The sequence below is a fragment of the Schistocerca americana genome, chromosome 4, assembly GCF_021461395.2.
Source record: "Schistocerca americana isolate TAMUIC-IGC-003095 chromosome 4, iqSchAmer2.1, whole genome shotgun sequence".
In the NCBI taxonomy this organism is placed as follows: domain Eukaryota; kingdom Metazoa; phylum Arthropoda; class Insecta; order Orthoptera; family Acrididae; genus Schistocerca; species Schistocerca americana.
In genome coordinates this window covers 715,550,355-715,569,936 of record NC_060122.1, presented here as the reverse complement: position 1 = coordinate 715,569,936, position 19,582 = coordinate 715,550,355, and the positions used below count along the sequence as shown (strand labels likewise).

General features: G+C 38.1%; 1 protein-coding gene across 2 annotated transcripts in view; it reads left to right on the top strand.

Moving 5' to 3' along the window:
* The window catches only part of LOC124614038 (hamartin), a gene marked incomplete in the record, with an annotated part of 233,167 nt that overhangs the window by 159,807 nt on the left and 53,778 nt on the right, over positions 1-19,582 (top strand). For both annotated transcript variants that reach the window (XM_047142869.1, XM_047142868.1), the window contains 3 exon segments: positions 11,853-12,016; positions 18,198-18,323; positions 18,404-18,505. In XM_047142869.1, the coding sequence (XP_046998825.1) occupies positions 11,853-12,016; positions 18,198-18,323; positions 18,404-18,505 (392 nt within the window).

Here is a 19,582-nt window from a genome sequence, read left to right as displayed (position 1 = left end):
CCCGGAAACCATCCTTGTAACCATTTATGCCACTTCCTTACACACAAATATTCCGCACGTCCAGGACCTCACTGCGATGGAGCACTTCCTTTCACGCCGATCACCTGCCACCCTACTTAAAACCTCTTTCCTCATTACCTTAGCCAGCTTCATCCTGACCCACAACTTCTTCACTTTCGAAGGCCAGACATACCAGCAATTAAAGGGAACAGCCATGGGTACCAGGATGGCCCCCTCGTATGCCAACCTATTCATGGGTCGCTTAGAGGAAGCCTTCTTGGTTACCCAGGCCTGCCAACCCAAAGTTTGGTACAGATTTATTGATGACATCTTCATGATCTGGACTCACAGTGAAGAACTACTCCAGAATTTCCTCTCCAACCTCAACTCCTTTGGTTCCATCAGATTCACCTGGTCCTACTCCAAATCCCATGCCACTTTCCTTGACGTTGACCTCCACCTGTCCAATGGCCAACTTCACACGTCCGTCCACATCAAACCCACCAACAAGCAACAGTACCTCCATTATGACAGCTGCCACCCATTCCACATCAAACGGTCCCTTCCCTACAGCCTAGGTCTTCGTGGCAAACGAATCTGCTCCAGTCCGGAATCCCTGAAGCATTACACCAACAACCTGAAAACAGCTTTCACATCCCGTAACTACCCTCCCGACCTGGTACAAAAGCAAATAACCGGAGACACTTCCTCATCTCCTCAAACCCAGAACCTCCCACAGAAGAACCCCAAAAGTGCCCCACTTGTGACAGGATACTTCCCGGGACTGGATCAGAGTCTGAATGTGGCTCTCCAGCAGGGATACGACTTTCTCAAATCCTGCCCTGAAATGAGATCCATCCTTCATGAAATCCTCCCCACTCCACCAAGAGTGTCTTTCCGCTGTCCACCTAACCTTCGTAACCTCTTAGTTCATCCCCAAACCACCTTCCCTACCCTTTGGCTCCTACCCTTGTAACCGCCCCCGGTGCAAAACCTGTCCCATGCACCCTCCCACCACTACCTACTCCAGTCCTGTAACCCGGAAAGTGTACACAATCAAAGTCAGAGCCACGTGTGAAAGCACCCACGTGATTTACCAACTGACCTGCCTACACTGTGAAGCTTTCTATGTAGGAATGACCAGCAACAAACTGTCCATTCCCATGAATGGACACAGGCAGACAGTGTTTGTTGGTAATGAGGATCACCCTGTGGCTAAACATGCCTTGGTGCACGGCCAGCACATCTTGGCACAGTGTTACACCGTCCGGGTTATCTGGATACTTCCCACTAACACCAACCTGTCAGAACTCCGGAGATGGGAACTTGCCCTTCAGTATATCCTCTCTTCTCATTATCCGCCAGGCCTCAATCTCCGCTAATTTCTAATTTCAATTTGCCGCCACTCATACCTCACCTGTCATTCAACAACATCTTTGCCTCTGCACTTCTGCCTCGACTGACATCTCTGCCCAAACTCTTTGCCTTTACAAATGTCTGCTTGCGGCCGTGTATGTGCGGATGGATATATGTGTGTGTGCGCGCGAGTGTATACCCGTCCTTTTTTCCCCCTAAGGTAAGTCTTTCCGCTCCCGGGATTGGAATGGCTCCTTACCCTCTCCCTTAAAACCCACATCCTTTCGTCTTTCCCTCTCCTTCCTTCTTTCTTGACAAAGCAACTGTTGGTTGCGAAAGCTTGAATTTTGTGTGTATGTTTGTGTGTGTATCAACATGCCAGCACTTTCGTTTGGTAAGTCAAATCATCTTTGTTTTTAGATATATTTTTCCCACGTGGAATGTTTCCCTCTATTATATTCACATCTTTGTTTTTTGATATATTTCTATGAATTTTGACACATTTTCTATATTTGTCGTGAATTTCATTTTTTCAGCTGAAATTTTGAGACCAGTTCTGTTTGCTATTTTTTCCGGAATTTTTATTTGAATAACTGCTTCTGCCAGGTTTTCTGAAAGTATTGCAAAATCATCCGCAAAAGCCAAGCAGTTTATCATAATTTCATTTGTTTTCCTTCCCAGAGTTATTGGTTCGCTTTTGTAATTTTTTGGCTCCGAATTCCAGATCCTTAAAATATTTTCTAGAATGCAATTACGCAGTAATGGTGATAAACCATCACCTTGTCTAACACCAGTTTTTATTTTATTATTATTATTATTATTATTATTGTTAGCCATTTGGCATCCATATTACTTCTGCATGTTTCTAGTATCCAACCATCTTGCAAGTTTTTGTCTGCTCAGTGTTTTATTGTTTATGGAAATACAGCTTTGTCTGTCTGCTATCTATTTCCCTGGCTATCTCTCTTGCTCACTCTAGTCTGTTCGATAACTATTTTATTGTTTTCTGTCTCCCCTAGTAACTGCTTTGGGGACAACCCTCATTACCACATTGAAGTCTCAAGACTCACTCCCCAAGTCAGAACTGGTAATACAAATTTATTGTAAACCAGTTTGAGACTGTATGTCACCTTCATTTGGAAAAATAATTTTAGGTCATTGTTACTCTCATGTTTATTTCTTTTAATGTCCATCCATATACAGGGTGTTTCTAAAATGACCGGTATATTTGAAACGGCAATAAAAACTAAACGAGCAGCGATAGAAATACATCGTTTGTTGCAATATGCCTGGGACAACAGTACATTTTCTGTCGGACAAACTTTCGAAATTACAGTAGTTACAATTTTCAACAACAGATGGCGCTGCAAGTGATGTGAAAGATATAGAAGACAACGCAGTCTGTGGGTGCGCCATTCTGTATGTCGTCTTTCTGCTGTAAGCGTGTGCTGTTCACAACGTGCAAGTGTGCTGTAGACAACATGGTTTATTCCTTAGAACAGAGGATTTTTCTGGTGTTGGAATTCCACCGCCTAGAACACAGTGTTGTTGCAATAAGACAAAGTTTTCAACGGAGGTTTAATGTAACCAAAGGACCGAAAAGCAATACAATAAAGGATCTGTTTGAAAAATTTCAACGGACTGGGAACGTGACGGATGAACGTGCTGGAAAGGTAGGGCGACCGCGTACGGCAACCACAGAGGGCAACGTGCAGCAGGTGATCCAACAGCGGCCTCGGGTTTCCGTTCGCCGTGTTGCAGCTGCGGTCCAAATGACGCCAACGTCCACGTATCGTCTCATGCGGCAGAGTTTACACCTCTATCCATACAAAATTCAAACGCGGCAACCCCTCAGCGCCGCTACCATTGCTGCACGAGAGACATTCGCTAACGATGTAGTGCACAGGATTGATGACGGCGATATGCATGTGGGCAGCATTTGGTTTACTGGTGAAGCTTATTTTTACCTGGACGGCTTCGTCAATAAACAGAACTGGCACATATGGGGAACATTTGTGGCGGCACAAACTGCCTTAGACGACACTGCGAACACCTCGTGGTTTATGCAAGATGGTGCCCGGCCACATCGCACAGCCGACGTCTTTAATTTCCAGAATGAATATTTCGATGATCGTGTGATTGCTTTGGGCTATCCGAAACATACAGGAGGCGGCGTGGATTGGCCTCCCTATTCGCCAGACATGAACCCCTGTGACTTCTTTCTGTGGGGACACTTGAAAGACCAGGTGTACTGCCAGAATCCAGAAACAATTGAACAGCTGAAGCAGTACATCTCATCTGCATGTGAAGCCATTCCGCCAGACACGTTGTCAAAGGTTTCGGGTAATTTCATTCAGAGACTACGCCATATTATTGCTACGCATTACGGATATGTGGAAAATATCGTACTATAGAGTTTCCCAGACCGCAGCGCCATCTGTTGTTGAAAATTGTAACTACTGTAATTTCGAAAGTTTGTCTGCCTGAAAATGTACTGTTGTCCCAAGCATATTGCAACAAACAGTGTATTTCTATCGCTGCTCGTTTAGTTTTTATTGCCGTTTCAAATATACCGGTCATTTTTGAAACACCCTGTAGCATCAATATAAATGAAAATTCTTCTTTTAGGTGTTAAACTTTATATCCTTGTGAGGCAAACAGTTAGTCTTTAGCAGAATGAACATGGCTCATATTTGATTTGTTAACACATATCCTGTCTTCTCTTTCCTACTTAGGGCATCTGAAAACTTACTCTGAGGCGTGAAGAATAGTCTGAGAATATGGAATCCCATTTCCTTAGTCCTTTCCAATTTTGGAATTACTCTGTTCTGAAGTAGTGTAATGGAAGCCTTAGCAGTAATACACACAATCTGTCCAAAACACTCTGAGATTGATATTATTTCTTGCTTATAACAGTCCTCAGTGCAGTAACTACAGTAGTAAATTGAACTAACAACTGTAAACAACAGTTGTGAATTTGACAAGTCAGTTGTGCACAGTCAGTGTTAAGTAGTGGATGTGCAATCATAGTGTGTCAGCATTTACCACAAATCACAGTGGAGTAGTGAACTGAATAGATCTCAAGCTACTGTTTGAAATTATCCAGAATATTTTGAAGAAGAGAAAAGTGTGTGCAAAGTTTGCCCTGCATACCTTGTATCCCAAAGAAAAGACAATGGCACACACACCTACTGTGACTTGATTGAAATGAAAAGCACTCAGGGTCTCTGATGGTTCACCAAGACCAAAGAAATGGCCTGTGATGTGCAATTGAAGAAAGAAGAACTTTCTGACTGCTTCATATATATGTGTGTGTGTTCAGTATATTGTTCTCAAATGGGGGGGGAGCGAGCTGTAGAACACTTGAAGCATTAAAACCACCAATTCAGTTTTTCTATATTTTCTATTAACCCTTTCATGACAAACATTCTACCAAAAGATTTAAAATTTTGGAAGAATATTGCCAAAGCAACTAAAAAATAGTAGTGCATTGTCATACATATTTTTTTAACTTTAGAACAAAACAAAAATGAGGCTTTTGAGACCTGTCAGGATATGGTCATCATATCTTCTTGTTGAATTACTTAGTAGCACATACGGAAATAGGTATGAAAATCTTATAGGTTACAAACATCACAATCCTCATAGTAATGTCCTTTTGTGTCTGCAGGGCTCCTAAATTATTAAGATCTAATGAACAACACAGGATATAACAGTCCATCTTTCACTGCCAGCTTTGGGCAGGGATGTTGAACTATAACAGTCAAAGATCTTCCTCTGCTACAGCAAGGGTTGCAGATCTCCTGACAAGACACAAATGCATGAACTCAACTCTGTGCTCTTGTATGACACTAGAAAGATGAGGGCACAAGTGTGTACGGGCGGGAAAGGATTAGGCCAATCTCAAAACTTAATGGCCTGAATTGGCACTTTATTTCTCAAACGCAGTCAATACTGGTTTTATTGAAACAAAGGCAAAAACTTTCTTCAAATTGAGTCTTGGACATAATGATATTTCATTCCTGTTGCGTTATTCTATAAATTTAAAACATGCATACGGTCCATAATGCTGTACCTACGTCTAATAAACATGGCTGTTCTTTTATTTTAATTAAATAGTTTTTTTATGCAGTACCATTCATGTTATGGAGGGGAGGCTGATAATCATACACACATGGTGTGGGACTATACAGGATTGTTCCAATTTTGTCGAATTATTGTACTCTGCAGACATTTTGTAAATTATTTTGCAACCTTCTTTTTCATAACTTTCCCTCCAGCATTAACCATTTATATTGCAACATCAACACCAAGTGCCTTCACTTCCTCTAAGTGTAAAGCTTTGTCTGTTTCATCTAGTATTAATTCTGGATTCTGTTATTTTTCTTATTATCTGTCTGTTTTTCCAGTTCCTGTTAAGAACTACATACAATTTTTTCTCAATTGTTAGTTGCTGTGCCATATTCCATCATTGCTGATGAAATGTTGTGTATATGTTAAATAAGTCTGTTTTGATTTCCTCGTACTCTTATGGTTTTCAGTCATTTCCTAACATGTTACTATCCCCCAGTTCTTAGTAGACACTTCTGTGCAACCTGTTTTGTAATGTTCTAAATTACTAATGTTGAAACGAAATCACTTTTAGATTTAATATTATGCACCTGTAATACTTTCAAATATAGTTTGATTATGTTTCAAAACAACTAATATAAATTAAATGAAACTATATGGTTTCAGAGACCTTTCCAAGTCTTGAATATCTATGGTGCACCTATGCCTGGTCAAGCAGGATCCTCCATTTCGTTAGATACAGGGATGCTATTCCAATACAATTGGAGAGCCTCTGCAATGCTGTTAGAGTTTAGGGGGAATACTAAGTGGGCTGAGGTATGAATGAGAATTTGAATTTAGGACGGAGGGGTGCTAGGGTAATTTCTGCAGTTTGCAAAGCCAATGTGGCAGCTGATTGATTTTGTGGTGTATAGACACAAAGGCACATGTAACGCATCAAATGTAAGGGGCAAGGGGGGAAGCTCCACTGTGCCATTGACCCCCCCCCCCCCCTTCCACCCAAATCCCCACTCCCACACCTGCCATTGAACATTCCTCCTCCTGCCTCTTTTTCCAGCTGGAGGACAATTCTTAAATATATACTATTTCAATTTGTTATTGAACTTGTCACTTGGCAGCACCTTTTGTCACTATAGACATGGTAATTTTTATTCTCAGCATTTAATTTGTGAATACCATTCTAGTGACACAATTATAAGTTTGTGCCAAGCTGGGACTGAAACCCAGGTTTCTTGCGTACCCTGACACAATCCTCTACCACCGCTTTCCTCACACTGATGATATTCCCACATACCCCTTGGGAGAATCTCTGGTATTAGTGATTTGAAATCGTAGGTGGAAGGAAACATCAGTGACATTGAGAGTTTTGAATCAAACTGGAGAAGTCTTCAGATATCCTGATCGTTAATGCAACTGACCGCGAAAAGCAGGAAATATGATTTAGAGCATAAATTTTCAGTTATCATGATAAGTGTATGGAATAGTTTTGAATTTCACATAATCACCACGCCATCAGGTCATATACTGGGCATTGGCATGATAGTCAAGCAGAGGATGGGTAAGACTTTGGATGTCAATGCACTTGGCCTTATTGTAGGTGCCTGACATGTGGAACAATCACTCAGTAAGGTTGTGCATACACTATTCTCTAATGCAATACCATGTAAGTCATATTCAGAGAGTACTTCATTTTGAGAAAATCTGCTCCCAGAGAAATATTGATGACAGTGGCCATTATCAAATGTCATTGATCATAACAACACATGAATTAATTGCAGTGCAGCACATCACTTACAGATTCAGTACAGGCATTCCATACAGCCATCTGTGAGTGAAGGCACAGAAAACATAGAAGTCTGCCCACTACATTGTCACAAGGAACAAAGATTAGCATGGATGCAGTAATACAGTGACTGCATGCACAAAATGTTAATAAAAAGCCTCTGTACTAAGAAATGTTCCCAGACTTATACCCTGCTGTGCCTATGTATCATGATCCCTGTGTACATTGAAAAACATGAGTTAGTGCGTTACACTTGCCAACAGAACACCATCTATGGTGGTGGTATTTGTATTCTCATTTGTAGGGTATTTATGTGATATGAAATAAGACCATTACTGGGTTTGCCACAATCTCTCAGTAAATAATGCAGGAAAACCAGTTGTTCCCTGGACCAAATAAAAAAATTATTCAAAAGTGAAAATAAATTAGCTCTTTCCCTCAAAAGCAGAGCACTCAGTGGGATTGATTATATCTCATTTAAATGTATATAATGTATGCAGTGCATTCAGTAATGTGCAACACATCACTTTGAGAGGTCTGTTTCCAAACAAGTTGAAGTACATTAATCTTACACTCCTTTTACAATAAAGATAATGAGAAAGATGTTAGTAATTACTGACACACATTACTGTTTACTTCCTTTGTCCAGTTACAGAAAAAAGATGACGTACTCAAGAACAGTAAAATACCTCTCCCAGAATAAGACATGGATTTCAAATGGATCTCTTCACAGAATGTACCATTTACCAGATCAGATTATAGCAATTTAAATGACAAAGTTTTGCCAGCTGGTATTTTCTGTGAATTGTCAAAAGCATTTCATTGTGTACCTCACGTCACTCTCCCATAGATGTTAAGTGTTGAGATATTAGGGATCTTGCTGATGACTCTCAAATTGTAGCAAATAAAAGATTGCAGAGTATCTCTATAAGAAACTTGAGGTAGCTTACATAATGAATGTAGTGAAAATATTTCTTTGTGGATAATGTTACTACTGTAATTGAACCAAATGGATAATCTAGGAAAGATTCTCTTGAAAAATTATATGCTTTGTGGGAATTTTGTCACTAACTTGAGATAAAACACAATGTAAGCTACTGCACAAGGATGACCCCTCATAAAACAATTCATATGTATAAATCAGTAAGTGAAACAATATTCTAAATTTTGTTGCATTTATAATTGACAATTAATGAAATAGCTGAGAACTTACATAGAAGCAACAGCTAAGCACCTCTGGAGTATTTATTGATCTGTCTGCAGCTTATGATACCATGTGCCCTGTACCCTGTAGGAAAATAGTACAGCTTAACAATATGTTGACTGACAAACTATTTCAGGTAGTTATAGACAATGCCTCCCATGTCCTGAAGACCCTTAACAATAGCCTACCTCAAGGCTCAGTCCTTGTGCAGCTAATACTTGGCTTGTATATTGCATATATGCCATGCACTCAGTCCAGGTTATGATTGGCTAATAGGAAGCACAAACAAATCAAGGTCCCTGAGGATATGCTAACAAAAGACTTATGTACAATGTGTGACCAAAAAGTAATGGGAATTTTTATTTTTCTTAAAGAATCGTTATATATTGATCAACTTTCTTCCCTTCAAAGTAATCCCCCTCAGACACAATACATTTGTGCCATAGCTTTTTCCAGTCATGGGAGCACTTCTGGAACTCACTTTACAGTAACATGATCAGCTTCTTCAGTGATTCTGTTTTCATCTTATCAGTGGTGGCAAAATGTCCTTTCATGGTTCTCATGAGCCTCAGAAATAGAAAGAAGTTACAGGATGCCATAAGAAGTTACAGGATGCCATGTCAAGCAAATATGCTGGCTGAATCAATATATATAAACTTTTTTTTTTTTTTTTTTTTTTTTTTTCAAATAATCTTGAACAAGTATTGAGGTGTGAGTGGGAGCGTTATTGTGATGCAATTTCCACGAGTGATTTTACCACAATTCTAGTTGCTTTCTTTACAGAATGCTTCACGCAAATGACACTACCTTCCAGGTAGTATTTCTTATTTACTGTATGATCATAAATTCAGAAATCATAATGCTCTATCCCATGGTAATTGAAGGCAACAGTGAAAACAATTTGTTGACGTCATACCCGTATGCCCATGTTTCATTATCTGTTATACCCTTTCTTAGAAGTTCTGGACTGTTATCGACTTCATTGAGCAATTCCTGAGAGAAGTCTACATTTAGTTGTTTATCATCAAAATTCAACAATTTTGGAACAAACTTTGCTGCTACATGTTTCATGCCCAGAACATCTGTGAAAATTGCTGGGCGTGATCCAGAGAATACACCATCGTCATGAACAACCTCTCTGATGGTGATCACAATGTTGTCAGTAATTGATGTGCTTCGGTGTCCAGGGTAATCTTCATCTTAAATGTCTCCTTGACCCTCTTTGAAACATTTATACCATTTGAAAAATCTTGTCTTACTCATAGTAGATTTGCCAAAAGCCGCAGTCAACATTTCAGATGCTATGCTGCACTTAATTCCATTTTTCAAGCAAAATTTAATGCATATTCTTTGATCCACCTTTCTCGAAAGCGAAAATTTGCCAGGCACTCGGATACGCGCATAACTTTTTCAGCTGGCAACAATAAACTAAATATTCATAACAGCTGAAAATGTAAATGCTTATCAGGAACATATGTACCAACAAGACAAAAATAAATAAATAAATAATTGAAAATCGAATGTATAAAGTGAACGAATTAAATTCCTGTTGCTTTTTTATCATACCTTGTATAAAGTGACAATATTATTGTAAATGGGGACTTCAACCATTCGGAAACTAGATTCAGATGTTCTCATCTGAGTGATATCTTAGCCAACTGTGAATGGGACACATATTTAGAAGCCTGGCTCTTAACAAATGTCTATGATACCGTGGAGTTACGCTTGACAGAATGCTGTGATTTAAACAACTACTGACGAAAACTGCAGCTAAATTGAGGTCAAGAAATAATATTCTGCAAAAATTATATGCCACATTGTGGGTTTCTGCAGCTTCAACCCTATGATCATCTGCGCTTAGCCTTGTCTATTCAGCGGCAGAATATTGCCATGCTGTCTCGGAAAATAGTAGCCACTCGAAACAAGTAGATATGGAGCTAAGTCGGACAGTGTAGATTGTTACTGGTACAGTTAAGTCCACTCCAGTGTTCTGGCTACCTGCCCTGATCTACATTCCACCATCTAACCTGAGAAGAAAGAATATTCTTCTGAGGAAATATAAGAAAAATTGCAACAATCAGCAGCTGCCAACAGATAGGATGTACCTGCTGTCTAGATCAGCAGACAGTTCCAGACATTACAGAAGTGGAACAGCTAGCAACCTGGTGGACCAACAACAAACTGTGGGACTCAGTCTGTCCTGCAGGACATAGAGTACACTCAACAAAATCATTACTTATCATGGGAGATGTGGTGAGCTGTGACACAGACACATAAGGCAAAATATTACCAGTGTGGATTGTACCTGTGGCTTTCCAACACACAGTCATAGTGTTGACGAGTGGCCTTGAAATTCATGCCCAGCAAACTCATTCAGACTTCTTGGACACTACAACAGATGTGATCATTTATGTAAACATGCCAGTAAGTTTGTAAATTATGTACATATTTTGTGTTCCCAAAAGATGTGTAATTGCCAAGATATGATGATGATAGAGTTGTATTTTGTGGGTTGTCTTAAACATTAAACTTGGCAACATTTGAATTGTGGGAAATGAACACCCCCCCCCCCCCTCTCTCCCTCTCCCTCCTCTGTGTGTGTGTGTGGGGGGGGGGTGTAAGGGGGGGGGGGGCAAATTCAATCGTGGCTGTCTTACAGAAAAGTATTTGTTGCACAGAAGTTTGTAATTTGGATAATACGGTGTTTTCACTTCTGAAACTTTTCTAACATGCTCTTTGTATTGTTGAGTTTGCTTATTGTCATCTCACAATACGTTCACTCCATAGTAAAGAGTGTTGGCAACAATAGATCACTGTTTAAAAACAACAGTAAAATTCAAAAATTTAACCATGAAATAGAGGTGATTGACACTATGCCTAACTCAGACTTAATATGGTGCTGGAAGGAGTGAAGTATTGTCGCAACAATCTTTGACCACTTTCTGTTTATGTGTAAAGTCTAATAGAAAAAAGTGGGGAGGGCATGTTCATTAACATTAATGTGGAAGCCAGTTGTCAATGATCGGTGTGTAGTCACATTTATCACCTGGAAAGTATATTATATTTGTAAACCAACTGACATATTCAATGTCATACTGAAATATCACTAACAGAAAGCAGTTGTAAAGGTGCAACTATGTTACATGAAATAGGTATTTTAGAGACCTAATTATATTTATTTTGTAAGCTCCTCACTGTTGGTGATTAAAATACTGACTGATCTAGTGCAAGTAGAGAGAGAGAGAGAGAGAGAGAGAGAGAGAGAGAGAGAGAGAGAGAGAGAGAGAGAGAGAGAGAGAGAGAGAGAGAGAGCTGGCAAATTTGAGTTGAATAGTGTAAGAAATCATTAATAACCCATATCTAAATTTTTTACCTGTCAAGTCTATGTAAAACTGTTTTATGGCTAGAATGAAACAAGCTAAATTGTCTACTTACTAGCTGTTCTGGAATATGAACTGAAAACGGTGAAGGAGCAGCTGGCACTTCTCAACATACAGCTACATTTTGAAAGGCACAGAAGAGAGATTCACGCAGAAAGAAACAGAAGATTACTAGGAAAATCAAGAACTAACAGGGCACTAGAAGAATATAATATTGCACTGGTAAGGAAAACATTATCTCTCATCAATGAAATTGCCTAGCATCAAAAACTCAGCCTTATTTATATTGATTATAATTTTATGGGGACTAAATGTTGTGCAGAAAGTTAGTGTTTTCTGCAAAGAACTTCGCACTGATCTACAGTGAGTGTCCATTAACAAAACTTTGATTGTTATCGCTTGTAAATTCCATTCTTCCACACGATTTCACACCTCCAAGCTTTCCCATTTTTCCCAAATTGGTTTCGCAGATTATTTACTTAATTTTAAAGTGAGAACAGAATGTTAGTCATAGTTTACTTTATTGCAGAATATACTGTACTATAGTGTAGTGGCTCTGTATTTGAATGAATTATGTAAAATATTGTATAGCCAAACTACTTTATTTTTCACAGATATTATTACTCGTTTAGAAAACAAGATTCTTAAAACCTTAAAAATATTATGCACAATCAAGAAGAGTAAAGTTCATAATCTACACAACAATAATAATAAAAGAAAATGGGGCAACTGTTGTATGAGGATAATTCCAGTAGTTCTGACATGTTAGTGTTTGGCTACATGATCATCACAGATTGGATCTCTAAGAGAATATGAAAGGGAAGAGGAGTTGCTTGGAGTAACACATAAGGATCATGTGGGACAACTGATGAAAAGTACACAAATATGAGGCAGTGGGGAGTTCGTCAGATTGACAGAAAAGCCAAAATTACAGGATATACCAACAAGATGGAAGCTGTACCACTGGTGTCATGAATCACACCTGGGGTGAGGTCTGCCAGTGGTCCAACACCTTCACCTGCAATATTTTTTATCAGCCATTAAATTCAGTGCTTCATCAAATCCTGAGGCTTTCACCTTACACCAGGTCACTGTCAGCCCTGCTTCTTTTGCTGGTAGCTGTATTCCAGACAAATGTACACCACATTCATCTTCTAATGAGCGTTAAAGTTTATAAAACTTTATATCATTGTAAAATATGACCTCTCACCGGTCCCACTTCCTGACAAATTGTCAGCAATTTTTGATATTTTTTGTGTGTCACTGAATGGTGTTATCCTCATGCATGAATTATAACTCACTTAGTGTATTATGGACACTCTGAATATCAACCTGTGTCATAGAATGGGGTGAAGTCGACCATTGGATGGAGTTGACTAAAAAGTTCAAAAAGCGTTTTATGGCAAATATCAATACCTTATTGATTAAAATTCTTTTATCTTAGTTATTGTATTTACTGTTCTAAAGTTCTTAATTCGTGGCAATGGCTAAACGTAAAATGCTCAGAACCTCTATCTGAATACTAACACATTTACGTAAATCCAGTATGCCATTGAATACACTGTCCACCCCAATTTTAATAATTAAAATCACAAAAACAAGTGTGTTGGTGCAGCACTGGTAAGCTGAATTTATTTTACACATATATGTAAATGATCAAAACAACAATTTTTAAGTGACCTATTAAATGACACTAGTTATTAGAAAAGAATGCCTGACTTTATTACCATATGACACGCAAAGGAATATACCACAAATTACAGGCATTACTCATCACCATTCCCTAAAACCATCATTATGGTTATCTTCGGAGGAGTCTACATTAGTAGAAGATTCAGTTCTTCTTTCCTGACCATCTTCGGTGTCATTCCAGGCCACATAGTCTTCACTCCTATGCAGAGTATCTGAAATACAGCATGTCTTGAATGATTTTACAATCATTGGTGCTTCATTGCTTTCCCAGGTAGATGAAACCCAGTGTGCAATAATGTGGGATGCAGCATAAAATATAACTTTCTATTTATATTACTTGAAAGAATGTTAAATCTTGTTAAATAGAGAGAATATTTTATAACTGAGATGACTTCTATTAACAGTAAATAGTAACTTTTATAAGTTAAGTTAGCAACATGAGATTTCCCTTTTGCAGTTTCTGTAGCAAAGTTCTGGAAGAAGTTGTTTAATGGTAGATATATCGTTTTTTGAAACTTCCTGGCAGGAAGTTTCATATCAGCGCACACTCTGCTGCAGAGTGAAAATCTCATTCTGGATATCGTTTTTTGTTTGCATGATGGCTAGCTTTTAAAGAGCAGAGTAAAACTTTGCAAAGAAAAGTATTTTTTCTGATTAGTGCCCAGAAGTGGGGTCAACTATTGATGAAATATATAATATCAGAGAATCTGGAAATCTAACTACTAAATAATTTTGTGAAAACTTTTTTTACAACAGTTCAGGTTACTATTTAGAGAAATTATTTTGTACATTTACAAGTATCATGGCAGACATCCTCTGCAAAGAAAACTCAGTGGAATTTGCCAACTTACGTCAAAAATTAGTTATCATTAATAAAGTTTCTGATTTCCTGTTTAGAAATCAGAGTGCTTGTCAGTAGAGCAAATCATTGTGGGAAATAATAATATCGCGGTAATTGTGATGAATAATACGTCGTAAGACAAAAATAATAATTACAACATTAAGGAATGGAGCTCACTAGAGCTAAAAATGTCTGACAAGATAGAATCTGATAGTTCAAGAGGCTAACAGAAAAGCACTAAAACAATAGAGTGTGCAAAATTGGTCACACGTCGTAATCTATAGTAGTAACAGAGATGTTAATGCCGCATCGATCACAGTAAGCTTGGCATTAACTCTCAGTCAGCGTTATATGATCGCTACAGTTAACGCAAAATATATATTTCAATATAATAGAAGGAAACATTCCACGTGGGGAAAATATGTCTAAAAACAAAGATGATGTGACTTACCGAACGAAAGCGCTGGCAGGTCGATAGACACACAAACAAACACAAACATACACACAAAATTCTAGCTTTCGCAACAAACGGTTGCTTCGTCAGGAAAGAGGGAAGGAGAGGGAAAGACGAAAGGAAGTGGGTTTTAAGGGAGAGGGTAAGGAGTCATTCCAATCCCGGGAGCGGAAAGACTTACCTTAGGGGGAAAAAAGGTCGGGTATACACTCGCGCGCGCTCGCGCGCGCGCGCGCGCGCGCACACATATCCATCCACACATATACAGACACAAGCGGACATATGTCTGCTTGAGTCTGCATATGTGTGGATGGATATCGTTCAGTAAGTCACATCATCTTTCCTTTGACATAAATAATTAACTATTTCTACTGAGTCACGGGAGGCGTTATTTCACAAGCACACTTAATTTTGAATTTCGAATTCAGTTCATGGTTTGGTTTGAAAAACCATTTTTTGTACTATTCGTGAATGTAACCTTTGAAATTTCTGTCTGTAATAAAGTCAAGGGATTGTATACAGAGGACATTCCTCCAGGAATAACAATAAAGTTGCTGGCTAGACTGCGGATGTCCTTTACAGCGTCTATGAGATGACCATGAAACACACAAAGACAAAGCATTGTTGGTAGTTTAGAAAACTCAGCAGGACAGAGTTCCCATATGTTTCAGAACCATTCAAGCATTAAAGTTTGCCATCCATCCCTTATCTTGATTTTGAATAATGTTGTCATCAGGAAACAGCTTTTTATTTTTTGGGATCTTGTGGTTTCTTTTTCCGCTTGAAGACTGAGAAAGGAGGAAGTTTGTACCCATCTGATGTCATTACCAGCATTACAGTTATGTGCTGTTTTTTTTTTTGCAGATTTCATCAATCGTGTAATTACGTGACATACCAGACTGAATTGGCATCCCATCAGTGTTGTGTATTTGGCCTGTCTAAAAATTATTTTCTTCCTGAAGTGTGATGATGTATCACAGAAATTCTTGAAGTTCTTTTCACAAAATCTTGTCTAAGCTTTTGGCATACTGTTCTACAGCATTGCAGAGATAAGTCCATTTAATGATCCATGCCATTCATGGGAGGACATGTCACGTACGTCAGATATAGAGCTCAGAGTAAGATGTGTGTGATCGCAATTAGTTTGTAAGAATTGGGCCACATACTGTGGGAAAGTATTACTCAAAAGATGCAGAGTCCACCTGCTGGAGAGCATTTGTAATCTCCATGGTGCAAGGAGGAATGAAAGAGCTCTGGTACCGTGGATGATCTCTGACACCAAGGAAGATGAATATGTTGTATATAAGCGATTGTTATTACATACTATTTATGGACAGAAAATTAATGAGAAGTTTTTGAGACTGTAATATTAGTTGGTTCCCATGTCACGCATAACCTTTAGTGAAAGTTTGTGACAATATACAGAGTTAATTGGAACCAATCTTCACTTCATTTAAGGAAAGAAGCAGTGTTTTATTTTATAGGCACTTTGCTTATAGAAATCTGAACGGAAGAGAGAAATTCGATACCAAGGAAGAATAGGGAGCAGCTTAGCTGGACCCTGAAGTAAATCACTAGCACTGGAAAGCTGAATATCTATACCAATCTAATAAGGGAGTGTTAAGGCGGGAGTGTTAGGTGTAGCTGCATGGAGTAATAGGTTGCTCATGCAGTCAAAACATCACCACACTAGCTAGCAGTCATCAGCCACTGATGAACATCCACCTGCCCACTTCATAAAGCAATCAACCCATCCACAGCTAGTCTTGAACTCTTGCCTTGTATATTAAGAACTGCAACTGCCTGTTTTGCTTTGTACCGAATGCTGTCACTAGTTACAGATTGCCCTTCCTCCTTTCACAGACAAATTCCAAAACTTTTACTTCAATGTCAGGATGTCTTCTTTCGTGAGGGCCAGTGTATTTCTTGCTAATTGTGGTAGTTAAAAATAATGCAAATTTCTGTTTCTCCGATAAGCAAATATTACTCTCAGCTGCATTGAATTCTTTACATAGTTTTCAGCATAAAGAATTACTTTATTCTTCAATGTAGCATCATACAATGTTGTTCTCTGCTTGCCTTTCATTGTGTGACTACCTAATGCACACACACTGTGCAGTCACAGGTCAACAGTAATGTAAAAAAGTTGACAGTCATAACAATGCATTGTGACATATAGAAAAATATCTCAATTTCTATGACATTCCCAGTGAATCACTGATTCTAGGTGTGCTCAAATGTACTGTGGCATTGAATGCGGCATGTGGTAATAATAAATAAAAAAAAAAGACTTGGATTTACATATGTATGGTAATCATTTTCAGGAGGAATTTATTATGTGGCTGTTATAAAATGTCTCATGTCTAGCTCCTACTTACATTGTCCTTTGAAGCTTCATAACAACAACAACTAGAGCAATAATAAAAGTTAATCATTGCTCTTATCTATTTATACACACACAAATAAAACTTTCCAAATTCTTGGTGGAATAGAGGTGAAATTAACCATCTTTTCTCGAGTAGTTATTTTATGAACAAAAGCTCTTGAATGTGGCAAGATTGTGGCCTTATGAACACAGTAACAATGTGACATAGTGCATCCAGCAGAAATAGTTTATAACAATGTAGTGGTGTAGTGAGGAAGACATTGTTGCAAGTGTCTGTATATATAATTTTTCATATAATTTGCTGATCTGTTTGTTGCATCATACAGCTGAGATCATAAGAGTTGTCCGTGTGAAAATGCACCATGTATGAAAATGTAAATTGAGTGAATTGTAAAAATATAGCTTGCTTGTTTTAGAACTCACAGAAAATTTAAATGGAAAGCCAAGCATTAACATGCCAGTAGAGCGTACACAGTTCCCAAACGAACCCTGATATACAGGGCTCAAAAGTTGGTCAGCCAGTCTGTGGTGCTAAAGAAGGAAAATGTGTGTTTCGTCTGCATTTCATAAAGTAAAATGTATGATCACATTTTTTGCTTGTAACTTTCTTTGTGCGTAGTATTAAAATTTAATTACTATGCCAGATTTATTTTCAACTATTGATAAGATTACAGAACAATTAATAACCCTGGAGTCAACTGATAGACATTCTCTTGTCATCGTTGTCCCCCCCCCCCCCCCCCCCTCCCACCACACACACACACACACACACACACACACACACACACACACACACACACACACACACACACACACACACACACACACATCTCTTAGAGCAAAAGATAATAAAGACCAAAAAATTTATTATAATAACTCAATACCTATGTTCTGAAAGAAAAATCAATGTATTAATTTTATTGGTTTACATTTAAAGTCAAATCGGTCAACTTCACCCCATATGATGGCACTGGTCTTCGTGCTCTGAGGTGCAATGTTGATAATATTGTACTAATTCTATTGTTTACAGAAAGAGCAGCTATCACTCCTGCAGAAGGACAAAGAAAATTTGCGTAATGAGCTTCAAAGTGCGAAGGGTGAAGCAAGTGACAGAGAGCACGCATTACAAGAAGCTGTAAATCATTGGCAGACAAAGGTGAGTTCTAGGGCCTCCCACATATAAATTTCAAAGTTAAGGAATCATTTGTTCATTGAGACTGATTTTCTCTCTTTCAGTATAATGCTGTACAAAAAGAAATCAAAACACTAAAGACTGAAAATGGTTTATTACAAGAAGAACTGAAACAGTCGCGGGAACAAAATGCTGTAGTAGTGAAGGTAGGTTGGTACCAGTTACATTACAAACTTCTTCATATCATATTGTGTAATGTGTTTGGGCACAAACTATTAGTAAAATATACCACAGTAGTTGTATATAAAATGCTAATTTCTCAAAAAATAAATTGAGCTATATTCAGTTCAAGGTAGAATTTGTCATAGTAGTAGATTTTTCTTTTCCCCTACAGGTGGGTCATGATTCTGTGTAGATGTATTCTGCATTTTTTACTTATTTTTAATTAACCATCCATTGTTACACAGTTGAACAACTAATGTAGAGATCATTGAACTGTTCTTATGATCTGTTTTTCAAATTTTTACTTCCAAATGTGTACATTAGTTAATTGTTTTGCTTTCTTGGTTTTCAGGAGACCAATACCTGTGTGCTCTCCTACCCCGTAACCAGATCCTATCCATTGTGCATTATTTGAGCAAACCACATTATTTACAAAGTTCACCATTGCACCAGATTTGTTTTTACTATTTAATACCATTTTTTTAAGATGTGTCTTCTTGTTTCATTATACATTGGACAATCTATTGTACAATTCATTATTACAGGAATAACATGTAAAATAAGGCAAAGGTAACCGCTCACCTTTGTAACATTTAATATTTGTTGTGGGTATTTTCTTGAGTACATATAGATTTCTAATTCTTCAAGAATTTTCATCAAATCTTTCCATATTCTATGCAGAATCTGTAGTGCATTTTCGATCGTATCAGCATTGTGATTTTGAGTTTTCATATATAGAAAGAAGGTCGATTGATTATATTCACTCTCTCTAACAAGTTCTTTATATATCATGTTAAAATTTCTTCCTGTTTGGCCAATGTAAAAGCTATTACAGCTGCTACATGTGATTTTATATATTCTGGGTTATCGTATTTCGATGTTCTAGTGGTGGCGGAACGTAATTTTACTGAAAGATTGTTATTGATTCAAAAGGCTAGTTGAATATTTGTGGCTTTAAAAGTGCATTAATTCCATTGGAGATTCTACCAAGGTAGACTACTGGTACATATCTTATTTTCTGTATCGGTGACGTTTCTCGGATTAGGCACATCTCACTATGT